Genomic DNA, 23,192 nt, shown 5'->3' on the forward strand with positions numbered 1-23,192 from the left:
GGCAAATAATAAACATGTTTATAGAATAATATGTTTTATCATTATTATGATAACAATGATATCCAAATATATATCTAGTGTACTTATTATATCTTCTTTCATTATTTATGCAACGAAGTATATAAATAATATTATTAATCACAAATATGTAAATATATGTGTGTTTAAAGTATTATTTATATTTATAGTAATTGTGAATTTATAAATATATAAGAAAATATATTAGAATAATCAGATTATAATTGGGCTTTTACGGGCTTTTAATCAGGTCGGGCCGGGTCGGGCCGAAGCCCGGGTTTTTAACCGTGCAGGTCGGGCCGGGTTTTGCCTAAAAATATAGGGTCCGTCGAGGCCCGAAACCCGGGCCGGGTTTTGACCGGATCGGGCCGGGTCAGATATTCGGGGCCGGGCTTTTTGTGAATCTCTAGGTAGGAGGGTTGTACAGGTAATACGCTCTCGCAATCGCACCGCTCTTTGCGGATAACCGCAAAATACGGATCGAATGTGAATTGAAATTGCAGGAACCGCATATTCATGGATTGACTGCGGATTTGAGTTTTAAATAATCGTAAAAGTCGAACCGCAACCGCAAACCGCTATATATATATAGGATAATATATATAATATATATATTATCAAACGCAGAAACAACTATATATAAAAATTAAAGATAAAAAGTCTGCGGCTTTGAGATATAATATATATCATCAAACGCAGAGATATAATATATATCATCAAACGCAGAATAAGCATGTACTCTTGTAGTACATTTTATTTTTACAAATTTCTATGATTTGATAAGTATATTTGTAATAAACTATTTTTATTTGTCATTTAACGTACAAGTCGATGGTTGAACCGTAAGTCGATCCGCACCAACCGCAACCGTGCGGTTGAAAAAGTCGTGATTAACCGCAACCGTAAATGCGGCCGAGATTGGAGATTTAAGAAAACCGTTATATGTGATTTGGTGCGATTTTGACCTCTCAACCGCACCAAACCTAACCGCTGGGCTCGCATGCAACATCCTCTCTCACAGCTGTTTTTGATCTCTGCACACCCCTTTGTTCGTAGTTCGTACGTTGCCTTACTACAAGTCTAGTTTTCTAGAACTAGTTGATCACATTGTTCATTACCGCATTTCTTTTGCTTTTTATTTTATTTATAAAATATGATTTTTCGCATCGGTCTAGTCTGTAGTCTGTTGTCTGTACGTTGCCTGAATACTAGAGCTGTGGAATACGAGTTACGGTAAAGTTTTTAGAGGATTAATCTATTGCAAAGAATATAGAGAAAATAGAGTTTAGTTTGTGGGGCTTAGGAAGATAATAAGAAGGGAAATTTAATTAGCTTGAATTTTTTTTAAAAAAAATAATTACCACAGACACATCCCGAAATTCAAAATTATAATCCTTCCTTAAGAAAGTCAAAAACTTAAACCACTGCACCATTTTTTTTTTCTGGCCTACTGCACCAACTTAGACTAACTATATTGCAAAGTTAATTAGCATTAAGAATAGTTATAGAACGGACTAAATTAAGTTCTTTGGGTTGAGATCACCATCATTTGGTTATCAAAGCCCATTAAAAAATTTACTCGACCTCAAGGATTTGTCGCATTTTTATTGTGGTGGATGTGCTTCATTATTTTTCTTCTTCTTTTCTTTGCTAAATAGCTTGATTATTTTTCTTTCTCTTTTTAATTATTTTTTCTGTTTTTCTCTTTTCACACGGTTGCCTGCTGTTTTTTTTATATTTAAACTCATATGAGTCGAGCTCTTATGAATACAAAAATTCGACCGCTTCATCCATTCTTTGTTGATCGATTATTGCGTTACAAGTCGGTTGTTGCGTTAGAGTGTCACACTTCTATATGTTTTTTAAAAAAATATAAAATTATAAATTTGGTACAATTTTTTTTATAAAATGACATGTGAGTTTTTAATTGAAATATGTCCATTATTCACATAAATAATACCAATTAAAACACTTCACCTCATTTGTGGTTATTTTATGATCTATTTTTTAAGTACAAGTTGAAACTCGATAAATAATAATCCATAAATAATAATATTACTAAAATAAAAAAAATTCCCATTCCTAAGAGATTGGACACGCTATTTTTTACTTCCGAGATAATAATAATAATAATCTCATTAAAGAGATATTTTTTAAAATTTTAAATTAACTTAAAAGAGGTTTAACTCTAATATTAACTTTTTTTATTCACACTTTGTTCATAAGAAAATGTATATTCCCTACACCAAAAACTACTTAAGTTTGTTGGGAAGGTCATTCTAAAAAAAAGGTTTGTGGGGAAATAAATTAATCAACTAATTAATGAAATATATGTGGACACCTGGAAAAGCCTTATCACACTCTTACTTGTGTTTCTTGTTGTGTCTATGGCGCCAATGTCAGTTAAGGATAAGTTGTAATAAGAAGTGTAAACTAACTGACCAAGAAAACACACACACAAAATGTTGAATGAAGGGTTAAGGCTACAATCATACTACTCCCCTGTTGTGCATAGCAAGAGTAATAGCAGAAGACACCTCTACCTTCCACTACTCAATTTCCATCCCGCACCTTTTCATCTTTCCCTTTCTAATGGTATCCTCTTCACTACCCTTTTACTATTTATCACAGAATATATGTTTTTTTTGCTAATTAATTACACAAGCACACGCTAGGAGTCGAACTCTTGACCTCCTGCAAGGTCAAACAACAAAGAATATATGTTTGTATCTTGTTATGAACTCCTATGTTAATTATATGTGCAACTGCCCTTTAGTCTATTTTTATGTTACCCCTTTGATTGGTTTTAGTAAAACATGTAATGTTGATTGTGTAGTTTTCTAATGTTTGTCTGAGTTACCTTAGGTAGACTTGTTTGTTTTTACATCATCAACACATCTACATGTTTGTACATTTTCCCCACTAGATTATTGTAGCTAAATTAGGCCTTTTACGCACATTGGGATGCTAAATTATTTGATTATAATTGCCTAATTTACTAAAAGATTTTATCTTTGGATAATCTAGGGTATAGATACGGTTGCTCATCGGATATAGCTATGGTATTGTGTTTTTGTTCAACTGTAACTATCTCGTATTTCAGACTAATATTTCCAAACCTGCATACATTTTATAAAGGTTATGCCATCTTTGGTATTACAATTAAACTTACAGTGACATTACGTGATCCAGGTAGCTTTCTCCTCAGACATTCTGTTACCATGGGGACACATGAGAAACAGTCTAACACAAGAACTAAATCAGGTTTCGTAGTTAACTACACGTTTTACTTCTAGGAGCTTTTTTATTGTTAGTATCTATCTTCAAAAAATTTCGTGTCATTTCAGCATCTATACAACCTATGACTGGAGAAGTAGTGGCTGAGTCTCAGGATATCTCCACTAGAGGGGATTCCATTCGACGAAGATTCCTTGAATTCTATGCTCTACGTGGCCATCGGGTGCTTCCAAGCTCTTCTCTTGTACCAGATGATCCTACAGTTCTCCTGACCATTGCTGGAATGCTTCAATTTAAACCTATATTCCTTGGACAGGTACCTATATGCAGTTACAAGTTTTTTTTCCCCAAAAGTCTAGTGAAGATATGACATGTCTACTTATCTCTACATTTGCTTGAATAATATTTATATGTAATTTTAAATTGAAAGGAATCATACTTCACAATGTACACAAGACTTGGAAAATTTAATTAACTTAATACCTGATACTTTCTTAACGACCAATTGAAGGCTTTTTTTATGGAAGCTTAGAGTTCCCCCAAATTTACATAACCTTGATTGCACTGAGACAGATACACGTTCACAAGTTCCCGTAAATTAAATTCAGTACTGATGTATTAATGCAGATTACTTTTCAAGAGGTCTATAACAACCTAAAATTAATCAGTCTTCCCAACTATGCCGGCTTAATCACCCTCATGAAAGATAATGTAAAGGTTACAACAAAAATTGACTAAGACTTCTCTTGGTCTTTCAAATAATTGTAAATAACTTTCAACCAAGATGTTTAGATTCAATGTCTTCACCCGCCAAACCAGTGCACTTATAGGTATGTGGTGCACATGGCGAAACCACCACATGTGATACTCTTGTATCTTTCTTCTATAAGAGCTACCCCCACCATAGCCTTAATACCTTTCTTTATTACTCTCTTTTTTTTTAATTCCAACAGAAACACTAACTTCTTCAAACTTTTCCACGAGAAACCTCTTCTTTGAATCTGTGTTTGGGCTATAAGAAAAGTGAAATATTTAAGGCCAGAAGTTGGTCTTTTTCACAAGTACAACTACTAGCCTCCTCAAACTACCTCAGCATATGGTTTGAGATTGCTAATAAGTAATAATTTATTAGATGTTCTTATTCTATAGAAGGAACATCTTGGAGTCATATGGCTAAGTTAAGTAGACACATTTTGTCCCTACTGGGAACACAAGCTAAACTCTTTTATGAAATACAATTGGAAGTGTTATGAATACTGTTCTTCATTCAGAAACTCTGAAATTAGCACTTGCATCCTGTTTCATGAGGGGTGATACTTATCATGTCTAGGAGCGATCTGCTTTTGGTGACCTACAGGCTACAGCTTCAACATTGTTGTACACTGATCTATTTAGGTTTTACTCATCTATCATTGATTCACTTTTTGGTATCATTTCTGTTGTATAATATAGATCCATCTAAAAGCTTCCTCTGACACCTAGGTTTTAGATTAGACGAGCTGGCCCACCCCCATCTGTTCAATTTGATTTTTTGTTTGGTTCAGTCTGCTGTATGCCTGTTCAATTGAATTACTGCGGGGGGATGTTGAATAATATGTGATTCATCTAAGGTCTTCCTCTAACATCTTAAGCTTCTAGATAAGCTGGTTACTTAACAGTTCCTTCCACTTTATGGGTTTTATTAATGTTTTTATTTATGTGAACTTATGCTTGCCTAACATTCTTGATCATATAAGTGACAGTTGAATCAAGTATCTTAGTCCATATTTTCTCCACAACGTTGTTTATCACTTGATTGGGAAAAATGCTGTTTTGTATTTGGTGATTCATTCATATGTTCAGTCAGGGTAAAGGGGAATATATTCCATTTGAAAGAACTGTTTATAGAATGCATCTTCTACATTGTTGTATTTCCATTTTGTGTTTCTATCTACTTGAAAGGACGATGAATTCTGAGTTTAGCTGGCTACACAGATACTAAAAGTATGGCTAACCTGTTTAGGTGCCTAGGGAAGTACCCTGTGCTGCTACATCTCAAAAGTGTATTCGCACCAATGACATTGAGAATGTTGGTCGAACATCTCGACATCAGACATTCTTTGAGATGCTTGGAAATTTTAGTTTTGGAGATTACTTCAAGAAAGATGCAATCAGATGGGCATGGGAACTATCGACCTTGGAGTATGCATGATTTCATATTTTCAACTTACATACAGTTGATTGATTCTGTTTGTATACTGCTCGATATCATTATTGTCCATGATTGCTGACGAATCATGGAAAACCTCTTTTATCTTCTTATAATAATTTTTAAACATCTGGCAGTTTATTGTGCTGAAAAATTAAGTGGAACTTATGCATGAACAACAGAAAATTATCCGCCATCCTTACCATAATTAGTTTTTGTTATCTTCTTACACAACTTGTAGGATATGGCTTTAGCAAAAAAAACTTGTAGGATATGGAGCACACTACTTCATGGATTTAGGAAGAGAATAATTCAGTTATGTGTATATCATGTTGGTTAATAAATCATTAGCCTAATGAATTCTAAACACAGTGGAACGTGCTAGTTGATCATGCATCTGTTTCTCTTTCTCAGTATTCTTTTAATATTTACTTGGTTCATAGAAAGTAAATGGAACACCCGTTTATGATGTTATTTTCATTTCTCCTATGTCCGATACAATTTGGTGAATTCACGTTTGCGAAATTTACAATTTTTTTCTTGCTTACAGATTTGGATTGGCATCCGAGCGATTGTGGATAAGTGTTTTTGAAGATGATGATGAAGCATATTCAATATGGCATGATGAGGTGCGCTAAACAGTTTTTGTTATCTTTTGTATTCCTAAATAAAAACACCTGGAGGAATGTTTATAATCAGCAACATCCAAACTGAGTAGAGGATTTACATTTAAAATACAGGGTTGATATTGCTAGTTCATCTAATTAGTTATCATAGTTCTCATTCTAGATAGGTGTACCTGTTAATCGTATAAAGAGGATGGGTGAAGAGGACAACTTTTGGACAAGTGGAGTAACTGGTCCTTGTGGTCCATGCTCTGAAATTTATTATGATTTCCATCCTGAGAGAGGATATTCAGATACTGTAAGAGTTCATAACAGACCATAGTAACAACTCTCTGTTTCCTTTAGCAATGCTAAAATGTATAACTGTTTATCGTCAATTCTTTCATTTTTCTGTTGGTTGAATTTCTTTCAGGACCTGAATGATGATACTAGATTTATAGAGTTCTACAATCTTGTTTTCATGCAATACAATAAAAATGAAGACGGTTCACTTCAACCCTTAAAGCAGAAGAATATAGATACTGGTATGGGTTTGGAGCGCATGGCCCGCATCCTGCAAAAGGTACTTACAGCTTGGGTAAAAATAGTTGCTCCTTTCTAGCTCTGGCATAATTAATGCAGCTTGTATTACTTAAAATGGACTCTTATTTGCAGAATTTTGACCTTCTTTTCCAGTTTTTACATCATCAAGAAGATGTTTTACATGATAACTCTTTTCTGCAGGTTCCGAACAACTATGAAACCGACTTAATCTTTCCAATTATAGAGAAGGCCTCAGAAATGGCAAATGTCTGTTATGCACTTTCAGACGAACCTACAAAAACAAAGTTGAAAGTACGGTACAAATGTGTTATATTACTGACCTCTTTTCTGATCAGTCACTTCTCTGTACATCTGTTGACTCAACTAGATTGTTTTTTAACAGATAATTGGTGATCACCTGCGAGCAGTAGTTTATCTTATATCTGATGGAGTTATCCCGTCCAACATTGGTAGAGGATATATAGTTAGGCGGTTGATCAGAAGAGTTGTTCGAACAGGTAGGTTGCTTGGCATAAAGGGTGACGGAGCAGGAAACCTAGATGGAGCGATGTTGCCGGTACTTGCTGAAAGAGTAATTGACTTGAGCCCTCAAATAGATATAGATGTAAGAGCAAGATCACCCCGCATCCTTGAGGAATTAAAGAGGGAAGAACTACGATTTAGACTGACATTGGAGAGAGGAGAAAAACTTCTTGAGCAAATGTTAGCAAATGCATTGGCAAGTGCTAAGGAAACCGGGACTGTTCCTTGTTTGTCAGGCAAGGATGCTTTTATTTTGTATGACACCTATGGATTTCCTGTCGAGATAACTATGGAAGATACTGCCGAACTTGGAGTGAGTATAGACATGAAAGCTTTTGATACTGAAATGGAGAACCAAAGACGCCAATCTCAGGCTGCACATAATACTGTCAAACTTACTGTTGAAAACGGAGCAGATTTAACTGAAAAGATACCTGACACTGAGTTTCTTGGTTATGATTTTCTTTCTGCTAAAGCTGTGGTTGAAGGTCTTCTGATAAATGGGAGCCCAGTTTTACAGGTTTCTGAAGGAAGTGAAGTTGACGTCTTACTGAACAGGACACCATTTTATGCTGAATCAGGTGGTCAAATTGGAGATCAAGGGTTTTTATATGTTACTGATGCTGAAAAACATCTGAGAGCTGTCATAGAGATAAAGGACGTGCAAAAATCCCTTGGTAATATATTTGTTCATAAAGGCACTATAAGGGAAGGAATCATAGAGGTTGGCAAAGAGGTTGAAGCTGCCGTAGATAAAAATATGAGGCAACGATCTAAAGTAATGCTAAAAAATTGTCTTAGTCTATTGATGCATAATTAGCATTTATATAAGTGTGAACCTATAAGAAATCTAAGAAAAATAAAGAATATTTTGTACTCTCATCATTTACAATATTACTGTGGTTAGTGTGGTTTTTTCTCCGTCACGTAGTTATGTTGACATTATTTGTTCTTTTGCAGGTTCATCATACTGCCACTCATTTGCTGCAAGCAGCACTTAAAAAAGTAATAGGCCAGGAAACATCACAAGCTGGTTCTTTAGTAGCTTTTGATCGTCTTAGATTTGATTTCAACTTCAACAGACCTCTGCTTGAAAATGAGGTCATGGAGATTGAAAATCTGATTAATAGATGGATTGGTGATGCTACACTTCTTCAAACTAAAGTCATGCCTATTGTAGATGCCAAAAGAGCTGGAGCTATTGCAATGTTTGGAGAAAAATACGGAGATCAGGTTCAATCTAAAACACAATCTCATTCTGCAGTTACTTAACATCAGATATATGTAATATAAAAGAAACAGTAGTACAGGACTCTTCTCCTGTAGTTGTACTAACTGAAATTAAATAGATACACATCATGCTCAATTTAGAAGTTAAGCTCTATTGTCTCTTTACGTTATATTGTTGTTTTTATATAGGTGGGAGTAAGTGCTATAAACCTAACAAGCATGCATAATTTGAGGGTCAATAACGATATCACATCACAAAGTTACTTCAAGAATTGCACTTTTGATGATAATTATGTTCGAATATGTAAAATTGTTAACTCAGAATTCTTCAGGAAATTGGTCTTCTCACTGTAATTTTACTATGATGTTTTAGGTACGGGTTGTAGAAGTTCCAGGTGTATCCATGGAACTCTGTGGTGGTACTCATGTTAGCAATACATCTGAAATACGTGGCTTCAAGATCATCTCAGAGCAAGGAATTGCTTCTGGTATTAGGCGCATTGAAGCTGTTGCTGGTGAAGCTTTTATCGAGTATGTCAGTGCCAGAGATAATTACATGAAGCAGCTTTGCTCCACTCTCAAAGTAAGTTATATTACAAACAACTATAACTTGATATACAAGTACACAACATGTCTTGATCTTATTACTGAAATCCCGTGGAGTCTCCACTTTGTTTCGCTTATAAAACATTGTCTCTATCGGCAGTAAAACATATTTTACATAGCTGTTTTAGATGGTTGTGTGCACTTGCAGTGTACATCTTGATTGCAACCTTTACTAAATGATGTAGACTTGCTTGGATACTGTTGTTTTATGTTTTATATCCTCTCAATTGAGTTTTCAGTAGTATAATCTACCTAATCTGATATTGTTTCAATTTCTTAAATCAGAAGACTCCATTTCATCCAAAACCATCATTTCACTAACTCTAAGATCACTTTGTGAACTTTGTTTTTATTCTGAACTATATTAGTTCCCGGGCAGATGCCCGGTTATATCTTAATTATTTTATGAAAAATTATTTTAAAATAGCTTAATTTAAATACATATTAATACAATATTTTTGATACATAATAATGAGAATAGAATAAAATTATAAATATAGAAACTGAAAAAATAATATTACCCAAACCACACATATTGATTATCAACTTTTTATTAAATATAAAAATATAATAATGAATATATTTGTAAATAAAATTAATCTTGAATAAGATAAAGCTAGCGTAAAAGTTATCTCGAACGAGTTTGCATCTATACAAAAATAATTTTTGAATACGCTAAATGATTATTTTAACTTTTCACTGGATTGTCTTACTTCTTTTTCTTTTCATATATACTATTAGATAAATTTAGTGGTGAAAACTTATTTTTTATCATAGAGTTCGATTTTAACTTACCCCGAGAATTTTGAGATTAGATATTTATTTAAAGCTATATGATCCTAATTAATATAAAAATTAAAACTATATCATTATAACAAAAATATTTGAAATTGTTTATAGGGATATGCATCGAGTCACTTCGGGGTCGGGGATTACTATCCCCGCTCCAGATTCCCGAACACACTTTGAATCCGAAACGAGGGTTCTTTTCATTAACGATCTCCGCCAGAACGGGGATTCCTAAGGGGATGCGTGGAATAATTAAAAATAATAATTTTATATTTTTAGTATATTTTTTAAATAAAAAACAATCTACTAATTCTTAATATATAAAAACATTGATAATATCTCATATTTTTAATATCAAATCATATTAAAACTGATTTATAATGTAAATGAATGACAAATTAAAAATATATATATTAAATTATAATGTAAAAAAATAGATCAATAAAATTATAGATTATTTTAAAATTATTATAATTTTTTAAATACTGTTTTTTATAAAACTTTATTTAATAAAATATATAAAAAGTATATACCTTATCCTGATATATATATATATATATATATATATAATATGTATATATATAAACAAATCGGGGTTGATTAAGAGAATTTATAAATGTAAAGTGAGTGAAACAAATTAGAAATGAATATGAGGTGACTGAAACAAATATGAGGTGGTGTCATTTTTAAAAGTTTATAATAAAACTATAAAAACTAAATAAAAAGGAGACACATAAATAATATAAACCAACATTTTATTTACTCAAAAATTATAATAATAATAAAAAGAGAGCTCTTTTGCTCATTTCTCATTCCCTTTTTTATATTTAATAATTTTCAATAATTCCATTTTCTTCACTAATCTCCTTCTATAGATTAAAAGAAAACTAGGGCAAATTGAGTTATTTTAATAACTGTCAAATTACAATTTTGCCCTTTTATGTTGGAAAATTATAAAAATGTCATCCTCATATAATTTTTGTTAAAAATAGGTATAGTATTGTATTTACTAAGAATCTATACCTCCTTCTAAAACATTTCATATCACGTGCTACATCACTTCTTGAGTTAACTTTAAAATTTTTAGTTAAGGTAATAAATGAAGAAAGAGAAAGAGAGAGGATTTGAATGAAAGTAAATTAAATGACAAGAGGATTGTTAGTGGAAGATGACATTATCAAATTAATGAGAACTTGACACATATGATTTGATGATGTAAACACTTAAAAAGAGTTTGGCACATAAGTTATGATGATGTCATTTGTACTTTGTTTTAGTATAATGTAGATAGATGAACTATAAACGGTGTCATTTTCAGATGACTTGTAGGATTTCTGCTTACATCTTGATTGATAATGTAATAGTGGGAAGCTTACCAAAATAGATCGACTTAACATCAATTTAGTTCGACACCTTCGAGCTGGTTGATGTGATTACCTTGACTATCTTCTAATGTGTGCTTTGCACTTAATATCATCTTTGTAGGTAAAAGCTGAAGAAGTTACTACTAGGGTCGATGCACTTTTGGAAGAATTAAGAATGACAAAAAATGAAGTTTCAGAAGTACGTTGCAAAGCAGCAGTTGACAAAGCATCAGCTATTGCCAGCAAGGCATTTGTTGTAGGAACGTCAAAGAAAATCAGGTAAAATCCTCCCTTGTGGTTATCTTATAAATGAAGCTACTGAGACTGCATTATTTAGATTTTAGACAATCAAACTATCTCAGTTTTTTTTTTAAAAAAGTTTCTACAAGAATTGCAGAAGTTGGGAAGGATGTACAGCAGAATAAAAAATATTTTACAAGTTACAACGGTATATTCTAGTTCAGTTGAAACACAATTGTGCCTATTAAAATACTAAATTCACAGGGGTTGAAAATAACATAATTAGAGGTGTCACCAAAGCTTGAAGATAATGACACTAGAAAATGAAGTGACATTGACTTGATCATTCCCAGGCCTTACATCCAAGCTTTTTTTTTCTTTTCATTTTTATCACATTACATTTTCAGTGCTGGAAAAGTCTGGAAAGAATAACTGCAAGGAATCATGAAGCAGCAACATTTTCTTAACAAACCACATAAGAACCGTGGCATGAAATTCATAATTTTTTTAATTAAAAATACAGGGTGCTAGTTGAGTGCATGGATGATGTTGATGCGGATTCGCTGAAGAGTGCTGCAGAATATATCGTGGATACGTTACAAGATCCAGCTGCTGTAGTTTTGGGATCTTGTCCGGGTGAAGGGAAGGTGAGTTTAGTTGCTGCATTCACTCCAGGTGTTGTTGATTTGGGATTACAAGCAGGAAAATTTATAGGACCTGTAGCTAAATTGTGTGGTGGGGGTGGAGGTGGAAGGCCTAATTTTGCACAAGCAGGTGGAAGAAAGCCTGAAAATTTGTCGAGTGCACTTGAACAAGCCCGTTCTGACCTTCTCTCAGTGTTGTATGAAAAAACAGGCTGAGAGAGCGCTACAGTACTAGCACAAGCTACTTAGAGATCGCCAATTGAGTATTGCATCCTGAAGATACCAATACATTTCACAAATTTCCTGTATATAATAGTGGCCTGGTGCTTACTTCCATTCCTTAATAGGTTTTTCTAGCATTCAGCATAGTCCCTTTTGGTAGGTAAAGAATGTATAAAATGAATTGCATCAAGTTTGGTTCCTGTCAAATAGAAATTTTCTAGTGATTCAACCTACTTATGTTCACTCAAAGGGTGAGGAGATTTAGCAAGTTGGTCACATGAAATAGAGTTTGTACTGCAGATTCTAATGAAATGCAGTTTTAATAAATCTAGAATTAATATTGTACATATAATTTTCTTTCGTTTTTTTTTGGATTATGTAATTGATCTGTATGCTTGTAACCCTGTCTTTTAATATATTAATGTTTCTATAATCTGTAATCCTTTAAAAATATTCACATGAACAACATTATCTTGGTCAATTTCTAGTTCATTTTTGTGGATTATGTGATTCCAAATCTCACTAGGTGTAACAAATTTATAAGAATCGAGTCAAGTTAAATTTGTATAAAATAAGCTAATAGAGTGAAGAGTATAATCCAGTGACAAAATGGCGATAGACAAGTAACTTTAACTCAGGTGTAAGTGTTATAAAGGGAATCTTGTGCTTCACAAATTCTGTTCTACTTTATTCCACAAGACTAAATTCGCTAAATACAAAACAACCCATCACCTGATGATTTATAACTAGAAAATCACAATCGAATTCACCAAGCAACAGGTCTCCCAGGTCGTTTATCTTGTTGACTTAATTCAGAGGCCTTCGAGAATCCTTAATCCTTCCCACAACACCTTCATAATCAAAACAAAACACTATGAAGGAACCATTCATACTTAAACAAAAAACATTTACATACATGAAAATTGTTGAGGTGAAAATCAAAGCTGTAACCACAATGATGATGACGATGGAAACAGGGATCTTTAGCAATGGTGAGGAAAACAGTTCTCAAAATAGAGAACCAGCAAATATACTAATCAAATTTAATCTGAAAGATAATCTACAACTTTACATTTCTTTTGTTGTAAACCAAAACAACCATTCCTGATTAAAATTAGACTCTGGAGATAATTACCAAAATAATGGCAAATTATAAACAATTACACAATTATCGAAGTAATGGGCTTCGAAAGCCTAGTATTGTTCAACACTGTCTCTTTAGGCTTTCATTAACTGTACTGCATGAGATGATCTGGTTGTAAAAGGAACAACAAATTTTTGCAATAAGAGAAATATTAATACAGAACTTTTTCAAGATTAATTTGGACAGTTTCTAGAAAATTGTAAATAATTTAAGTTAAACAAAAGGCACCGGAAAACTGCTGGACTGGTCATTTAATCCCCTTTTTATTAAACAGACACAGAAAACCTTTCAAATATGATTCTTTTTGGTAAGATGATAATTAGGCCATCAAAAGAAAATCAAGAACTTGGCACTATTTAGCAGTTACTAAATAAAAACTATATATATTTGAATAAAGCGTTTGGGCGTTGCTGTGTGACACAAAGAAAAAGTTACCGTTTGTATCTTTTTTTAGAACCACAAGGGCACATTGCATTTCTGCTTATTTGTCCACTCTTAGCCAAGTTCGACTGAGCAATATCCAGTGGGGTTGAACCCATCAGCTTTTGGACCTGCCAAAGTATTGATTATTAGTCTATCAATAAAAAGCCAACAAATTTTGTAATCCGGCTGTAAGGCATAATGACAAGAAGACAAACACAAAGGAACTTCAAAACACACTGAAGTAACATTAGTGGACGACTCAGATAACAAATCTTGGACCTCGTCGAATGATTGACCAATATGGACTTCTACTATGAGAATCAGCCATTGAAGAAATGACGTTGATACAGAGGGTTGTTTAAAGTCGACTTTTACATGCACCAATAGTAATGCGTATCAGATTATTAATAGATACTGAAATGGGTTTTGTCATTGAGTGAATATCAGTAATAATCTTGTAACTTAATCATGTGCATATATTTTCACATGTAACTCTATCGTTTACAATTAACTTAAGTGACAGCATACAACCCAATCTGAACAAGAATATGAATATACTGATGACCTTATTAACAGAAAGTCAATCTGTTTTTGAGGAGGAAATCATGTTCGGATCCTTCTAATACGAGGATCAGTAATAATCAGAAAGAATACTATTTCCGAAGTACAAGGAGCGAAAAAAACTGCACGGGCCTGATGAAACAACACAAACCACAATTTTGCACAAGCCTTCCTGAAAGGGGAATTTACTTTACTTTGAAAACCTTTAATACGCTAACACATACAAAGGATTAAAAAGATCACCACTCTTTAGTTTCACATTAATAGTGGCTGTCATTTTTTTTAGTAATTTAATTTCATTAAGCATCTAAAAAATTAAATAAGCTTCAGATCTAATTAAAATAAATATAAAAAATAAGGATATCCTAATCCTAGTCTCGATTAGGATCTTGCTAATAAGGATATCCTAATCCTAGTCTCGACTAGGATCTTTGTAGGAGTGAAATGTAATATTTTAGCTGACAAGCCTCACAAGAACAGAACAAACTACCTGACTGGAATCATGTAAAAAATTTGTAGCAGAAAATTCTTTCTCTGGACAGATCTATCCAAAAAGTGGAAACGGAATTGCAATTTACATACGTGTCATTAACACTCTCTTAAATTTTAGTAGCCAGGTTATATTTCTTTACAACTAAATGGCCCAACTTTAAAATTACGACCAACAGGGACTTCTCTTGAACGGGTGCAAGGCTGTTAATTTTATAGAATTTGCACAGATTTAGTAGTAGTTTTGGCTTTAAATTTCATTAGCAAACCTATTTGACTTCCACCCAACTTTCATTTTTTGAACTCCCTACCAACAATTGATATAATCGTGCAACACGCCAGTACACAACAATTGATTATCCGAAGTGCATCACTAAGAAAACTAATTATGGAAACTGCAAGAGAATGTATATGCTTAACAAACTTCTTATTTGTTATTCATAAATTAATAGATTGGGGACATCTGAATATGTTTAGATTATTTTTGGAGGAAATAAACCTGGCTCTTTAAGTAACTTCAGGGGATGAGGGGAGGTGTGAGCAGATGGTAAGAAGAGAAACAAAAGGGTTGTTCAATATTTGACAGAGAAAGACAGTAATTAGCATGAAGAACAATAGAATAAAAGTACTTTATGAGCTCAAATTTAATTCCAACCCATGTTTTAGCAAAAACTCTGGGCTTGTAAAGTTACTGTTTAGATTCTAGTAGCAAGGACTAGTCTAGTTATCAGGTGGAGCAACCATAAATATAACCCGAAAAACTTTGCTCCAAGGATATCATGTTGGGGTTAAACCCAATAGGTAGTATGGGCTTGGTGATAGAAAACATAATTGGATTGGGTAATAATTGTATGGGTAGACAATTATTATCATAATTGAGTTGGGTAATAATTGTATGTGTTGACAATTATTATTATAATGGGAATGGGTAATAATTGTATGGGTAGACAATTATTATTGTAATCAAATTAGGTATGTCTTGTTGGCTAAGTTTGTGATGACTATATATACATAGTCATGTTATTGTTTTAATGTATGCTTGAGTATTATTTGACTTAAGTATCGCTTGAAGTGAATACCGTTTGGTGAGATTGATTGTATTATTGATAATTGTTTTGATTAATAATACAAGTTGGGACGTGGATTTTTCCGCGTCACATATTGAGGGTGTGTTTTGCATTGTTTATTTGGTTTTATACTTGTGTGTATTCCCCCTAACAATTGGTATCAAGAGCCAAGGTTCATGATGGAGAAGGTTGGGGGATTTGAGATTGAATTGTTTAATGGAAGAAACAATTTTACCTTGTGGCAAAGCACGGTAAAAGATCTATTAATTCAACGAGGGTTATATGCGACTCTCGGAGAGAAGAAGCCTACTGAAGTTGATGATACAAAGTGGGGAGATATGAAGTTACGTGCGGCATCAACGATGTGGTTGGCCCTTGCACCAGAAATCAAGTATGATGTTCTTGAAGAGGACAATCCCAAGAATTTGTGGGAGAAGTTAACGAAGACTTATCACTCAAAGTCTTTGGCCAACAAGCTGTTTCTCAAGAAATATTTGTTCGGGCTCAAGATGGAAGAAGACGGAGATTTAAGAGATCATCTGAATCGTTTGATTGGCTTAATCAACCAGCTGAATAATTTGGATGAAAAATTGAAGGATGAGGACAAAGTTGTTTTACTACTAGTGTCTCTACCGAAGAAGTATAATACTGTGATGACTTCTTTATTGGTTGGGAAAACGAAGTTAGATTTGGATGAGACTATTGTTGTTCTTCTGGAGGCCGAAAGATTGATGAAACAAGAATCGAGTGACACATCTGATGGAAGTGCATTCGTGGTACGTGCGCGTGACACGGAAAAGAAGTATGTTAAGAAACATAACCCTAATATCAGGTATTTTTATTGTGAGGAATTGGGTCATATACAATTTATGTGTCCAAAGGCAAGTGAAGACTTGAGAGAGTTGAAAAAAAATCGAGGGGGTAGTGTTTCGCTTGTAGAAGCTGATGAAGATGTTCTTTTGGTTCAAGAAGAGAAGGGATCAAAAGAAGAATGGGTGCTTGACTCGGGATGTTCTCATCACATATGTGGTAGGAGGAAGTGGTTCTCGTCATATAAAAAGTGTGAGGGAAAGATGGTAACTTTACCGAACGGTAAAACGGTAAAGATTGCTGGCATTGATGAGGTAACAATGAAACGTCACAACGGTCGTGTTCAGAAGTTAACTCAAGTAAGATAGATACCGGAGTTAAATCGAAATCTAATTTCGTTGGGTAAATTAGTTGATTTGGGATATACTGTTATGATGAAGAACAATATGTTGAAAGTCACTAAAGGAGATTTAGAGATACTTAAAGGTCGAAGAGATAAGAGAAATCTTTTTGTACTAGGAGGGGTTATTGTTCGAGGGGAGGTATTGGCGGATCGACGTCGATGGCTTGATGGTGACCGTTAATTCGGTTGTGCATGTAATCATATTGGGTTGAAGGGGAGGATTGTTGGGGTTAAACCCAATAGGCAGTATGGGCCTGGTGATAGAAAACATAATTGGATTGGGTAATAATTGTATGGGTAGACAATTATTATCATAATTGAGTTGGGTAATAATTGTATGTGTTGACAATTATTATTATAATGGGAATGGGTAATAATTGTATGGGTAGACAATTATTATTGTAATCAGATTAGGTATGTCTTGTTGGCTAAGTTTGTGATGACTATATATTCATAATCATGTTATTGTTTTAATGTATGCTTGAGTATTGTTTGACTTAAGTATCGATTGAGTGAATACCGTTTGGTGCGATTGATTGTATTATTGATAATTGTATTGATTAATAATACAAGTTGGGACGTGGATTTTTCCGCGTCATAGAGTGTGTGTTTTGCATTGTTTATTTGGTTCCATACTTGTGTGTATTCCCCCTAACATATCACAGCTCTATTCTGGGTTGAATCCTATATCCGTAATCCACCTAGCACAGTCATTGGTTACTATTTCACCTTGGGCGTTATGTAGCAGGACTTACAAGGCCCGTATCTGTTAAGGGAAGAAATTTGAAATAATTCCTTGAAAATGGAAGGCATGGCATGAAAGAAGACATTTCGAATATTGAAGGAACTAAAAGAATTAGAATTCTGAAGAAATATAGCAACACACAAGGGGTTGGAGAGATTTAGGTTTTACCGGTGTTTGAAGATAGTAATGAAGAAGTTAATAGCATTAAAATTAGAAGGACAACAAGATATCTCTTACTCTCAATGTCTCCACACTGATTCTGCGGAAGTTTAAATTTTACCATGGATTCAAAAGCTAGACAATTATAGTTTCTGAAAATGAAATATAGCCAGCAAACTCCATAAGAGTGTTAATTTCAAGTACATGAATGCAATTTACTAAAAACTATATCCAATAACTGTGAATAGGTTGCAGCATCGTCTTAAACTCTAAAATAATAAATTATACTTCTGCAGAGACTTATAGGCACATATCTAACAAAATAAACTGTTTACACTGAAACAGGGAGCATCTTTTTCAAATCTTTAAAATGCAAATATCTACACAAGCTGACAAACTTGTATGGTATGTAATAAAATTTTATGGAAGAACATCATGTATATATATATAATTATGAGCTTGTCATGTATAAGATAGAAGCCAACGTAGAATGTAAGTAATACCTCAGCCATACTCGTTGGCAGTGGCTTCCCTTCTGCTTTCAACTTCTCGATTTTCTTCTGAGCTTCTTTAGCCCAAGTGAACTTTGACACTGCATTTTCAACATCAGCAATTGTGCAGTTACAGTGTTTTGCTGCTGCTTGTTTTTGATTCTTTTGGAGATTCTAAAGCAAGAAATTAAGGTAGAGGAGTTACTAGAGGTAAACTAACTAATTTACTTATTAACTTAAAAAAGCCTATAGAGTATAGGTATATATGTTAAATGCATGTTACTTCAGATTTTATAATTGAGTAAACCTCAATCCACCAACTAAAAACTCAACTGTAAGGATAACTTCTAGAATATGATATACTATGAAAAAGTCGTTAGGAGCATACCGTTTTGGATTAAAATATAAACAATTTTTAAGGGCTGAAGAAAAAGTTGGGAGCGCTTTGCTGTGAAAGCAAGTAATGGGGAGGGTCAGTGACAATTATTCCTTGTCGTACAAAACATAGGACATATAAATATCCGTCATGCTATTTTTGAATACATTATACCCTTCTATGTAGATCATGTCTATGAGTTTCATGTGGTATTTTAGTTGTAAAGATTATACAAAGGAACGCAAGATTTGTAAGTTGAACAAATACAGTGATCTCAGGTAATGTTTAGTTATATTTTAATTCCCTTTACTAGAGAAACTATTTTGACCCAAATCCAGATTAGCCTTAAGAATATATGAATATGAACCCATCATATCCTGAGCTATTTTTTTAAAGATCAGGAAACCAAACCTCTCCAGTAGGATCACAAACCCCAAGAAATCGAATAATAGCCTCCTGCTTTTCGAATGCATCTGCAAAAGTTGCTTCACTGCCTCGGCCGACCATGTACTGTTTGAACGTCCCTAATCTTCTTGCATTCCTCAATTCATCCGCAAACCCTTTAATTACCCAGCATAACTAATTTAAAAAATAGCTAGAAAAATTGACAAAATTCTAACAAGATCATGTTTGATGAGTTTGTCAATGATTATATGGTGTGGTTGTAGATCGCTATTAGGATGCAAACAGCTAGTAAAAATATTTTTTTTACATAGAATTTTATACAAATTTTACTTGATGTCTTCATCTTCGGTCATAGTCTTGTATTCTCTCACTATGGAACAGTTATTAATTATCATGCAGTGGGTGTAATATGTGTGTCGTATTTGTAGCTTTCACAAATTTGACATGTGCATATGTTCAACTGCATTGCATAATTACCTGTGTCAAGTTAATGTACAACTTTTGCTTATAATTAATTATTAACAAGAATATATCACAAGCACAATTAAGTCATACCGTACATAACAAAATATTTGTCAAACATTTACATATATTAAAGTTCTTATAATAGCACATTTCTTTCTGTTTCTTTAATGCTTACTAACACTTCTATTCTTATAGTTATCCACTCAACATAATTCTCCATTTAGTTGGAATGATGTTGAATTTTAATAATAACTTGTGTCAATAGATATAATTTTAGTCGAGTCCATTATGACATTCACAGCAATGTAAAGTAAAGCTCAATCCCACCGATCTAAGAATGAATCTTCGTACTTCATTTCTTTGCGAACTCATCATACAAAATTGCACTCTTTCATTTGCTTCACTCTTACCTCTTAAATCATTCTCTCGCACCTTCAATTAATGTTCTCAATCTTCCAATCCATTCCTTCCCAACCAAATGAGATGTTGGAGCATAATTTAAAAAGAGAACATTTGAAGGACAAATTTCATACATTAGCATCCAATTTTATAAATTTCCTATTCACTTCTGTTGTTATATTAACAAAGATATGAATAAATCTCATTGTACTCAAAAATGGATAGCCATTTATTCAAAAATGTGACGTATAAAATTAACCATAAAATTATGATCGTCCTATTCCAACATCTCCAAACAACTAAAATACTCTCGTTTTTCTAACATCTCGGAAGTTTTGACCAACAATTTCCTCCATAACTAAATAAAAAAAATCCGAAAACTTATACCAGCAAAAAAGCAATAGGGTTCAATTAACTTAAAGATTGGCCACCCCATTACTTCAAAATCAAAACATTCAATCTGGGTCTTAACTAATAATCAATTACACACAAAAAAACATACACAAAACAATGAAATGACAGAAACATGAGTGGAAACTAGTAATAGAAACATACTAGGCAGTGTAAATGACTCAGAAGTGACTGATTGAGATGGGTCATCATTCTTTTTGCCAGTGATGACCCCTTTGATCTTGTTTATCCATGATTGATTCAGTGGGCTTGTTGACGAGATCCAACGCTGCTGCCGCAGATTGTAAGATGCTAATGAGTAAGACAAGATTCGGGTTCGAAACATAACCATGTATCTTCACTCACATATAATATGTGTTATCATATGCTATGTATGTGTACATATGTAATCTGCAGGTATACGTAGAGATGGTGGCTAAAATTTGCAGATGGTTTAGGCCGGGGGTTATTCAAGACTAGCACAATTCTGCTTACTTTTGCTAGTAAGTACCTCGGGTTATATGACTTTATAGAAACTTACCTCATTCTTGAGTTTTGTACATCAATTTCGGGTTACCGTCTAGTCGGGTCATATTCTTAAGTTGAATTTTAGGTGCGGCACTAATGAGATCCGGACAAATATTGATGGCGAAATTATGGGGCTGTTTGTCTACCGGCTTATATGTTACTTATAACTTATAACTCGTAATTACTTATCTCGGACTGTTTGTCGACCCAACTTATAAGTCGAATTTACAATTTATAAGCTCATAAGTTGAATGTTAGTAACGACGTACTTTTTTTCAACTTATTTTGATTTTTCACTTTTTTATTAATTTTTGTTTTTAAATATATGTTTTTAAATGTTGAGTTAATTTAAAAGTCATTAATTAAGATAATAATATTTAAAAATTATTTATTATAATTCATTTAAGTTAAAAAAAAATCTGACTTATAAGTAAATTTAACCAAACACTTACATAACTTATAAGTATTCATCTGCTTATCACTTTTAAGTCACTTATTAATTTTAAGTCATAGGTTACTTATTTTAAGATTTCCCAAACGGACACTATAATACTAACCCGGTCCATTTATGAAACGGGTCACCTGACCTGACCCGCTAATCCATTTATTGGACAAATATTTTATCTATTAATGTTACAGTTATTTAATTTTTTTAATAATTTAACTGAATATTACTCCCTCCGTCCCAACCATTTCTATACAAATGGTTTGGGAGAACAAGAAATTCATTAAAATAATATTAGTTTTGGTAAGGTAGTGGGATGAGAGATAAAGAAAAAGTGTAATTTAGTGAGAAAAAAATATAAAGTTGGGTAAAATGATATCAATATTTAATGAATAAAGTGAGTGTAGTAGGAGAAAGTAGTGGATGTGGTTGATTTTTATACTATTAAATTTTTACTATTTTTGGTAAATTTGAAATGTATAGAATTGAATGGGACACAAAAAAAAGTGTATAGAAATGAATGGGAAATAGGGAGTATATTTACCTCTTATATATATTAAATTTCAACATAACATACGAGCCTAACTCCTGAGCAAATTAATTTTATCAATCCTGATTTATTAGCTACCAAACTTGAACTCAAACCTTCATTCATGAGCCAATGTCATTTAAGATATAATAGTTGTAGACTATTGTATAATAACTTGTATGTATTATTTCATTATATATAATTATATGTAAGCCTTATATAAACCCATTTGATAATTTATTTTTTCTTATAAAATTAGGTAAATTAATAATTCTTTTGAGATGTATTATTTTGATTAATTAAAATATACATACTACGAAAATATGAAACTTTAGAAAATTTTCAAAATAATGTTTAAATAAATTTTGGATTACACATCGATTGTTTATTAATAAATACATATAATATGTAGTTTAATTATAAAATGACATTATAAAAAATATTATATACAGCAAAAAATATATTAAATCAATAATAAGAAAAATATGAAACATTGATTTTTTTTAAAAGATTATAAATGAGATCCAGTCTCTTTGTATGCTATCGGTTACATATTACATAACTAGATATAATGATTTATTATAATTAAGATTGTGGATATTATACGATAATATATTAGAATGAAAAATATAAAGATTTTGGGGTAATATAAAAAATTTAATATAATATCCAAAAGTATATATTATTACAAGAGATATAATAACCTATTTGTACAATCGAGAAGTTGTAAAATTAGTTGCTTTTGAAAATGCAACTCATTAAAAAAAAGCAAAAGATTCTACATACAAATTAGCTGAATGTTTGGTCAAAATATGCATTTTGAAAAGATTATTATATGTAATGTATATTATACGATTTATAGTTTCATCTCACAAAATATATCTGAGTCGTGCATATTATATAACTTGTGGAACTTAAATAATAGAAGACGAAAATGTATAATAATTTATATAGATGTTCATGTAACAAAGAGTAAAAAAATCGAATTTAGGATAGTAGATAGGATTTAACGACGAGCGATAATAATATTGTATAGTATATATAACAATTTCAGACTTAAGGATAATATGAAAATAAAATATTTTTTAAAGTGTTTATTAAAAGTTTATTAATGTGAAAGTTGAGTTATTGATC

At 32.6% G+C, this 23,192-nt stretch overlaps 2 protein-coding genes across 3 annotated transcripts; one reads left to right on the forward strand and one right to left on the reverse strand.

The window, feature by feature from the left end:
- The first annotated feature begins 2,375 nt into the window (after positions 1–2,375).
- Positions 2,376–12,581, forward strand: LOC141702045 (alanine--tRNA ligase, chloroplastic/mitochondrial). Of its 2 annotated transcripts, XM_074505748.1 has the most exons (13): positions 2,376–2,613; positions 3,211–3,282; positions 3,366–3,571; positions 5,258–5,436; positions 5,994–6,072; positions 6,233–6,367; positions 6,482–6,631; positions 6,793–6,903; positions 6,995–7,912; positions 8,095–8,367; positions 8,738–8,947; positions 11,245–11,402; positions 11,887–12,581. In XM_074505748.1, the coding sequence occupies exons 1-13, from the start codon at positions 2,481–2,483 to the stop codon at positions 12,221–12,223; spliced, it is 2,961 nt and encodes a 986-aa protein (XP_074361849.1). In that variant the 5' UTR covers positions 2,376–2,480; the 3' UTR covers positions 12,224–12,581. The 2 variants fall into 2 exon arrangements, with proteins under 2 accessions (XP_074361849.1, XP_074361850.1); XM_074505749.1 differs by lacking the exon at positions 6,233–6,367.
- Positions 12,582–12,826: 245 nt separating this feature from the next.
- Positions 12,827–21,103, reverse strand: LOC141702046 (uncharacterized). Its single transcript, XM_074505750.1, has 5 exons — positions 20,722–21,103; positions 19,309–19,457; positions 18,534–18,695; positions 13,809–13,924; positions 12,827–13,080 (listed from the first exon to the last, which is right to left on the reverse strand). The coding sequence occupies exons 1-5, from the start codon at positions 20,906–20,908 to the stop codon at positions 13,062–13,064; spliced, it is 633 nt and encodes a 210-aa protein (XP_074361851.1). The 5' UTR covers positions 20,909–21,103; the 3' UTR covers positions 12,827–13,061.
- Between the last annotated feature and the right edge of the window lie 2,089 nt (positions 21,104–23,192).

Source organism: Apium graveolens, unplaced genomic scaffold (assembly GCF_009905375.1).
Source record: "Apium graveolens cultivar Ventura unplaced genomic scaffold, ASM990537v1 ctg4588, whole genome shotgun sequence".
NCBI lineage: Eukaryota > Viridiplantae > Streptophyta > Magnoliopsida > Apiales > Apiaceae > Apium > Apium graveolens.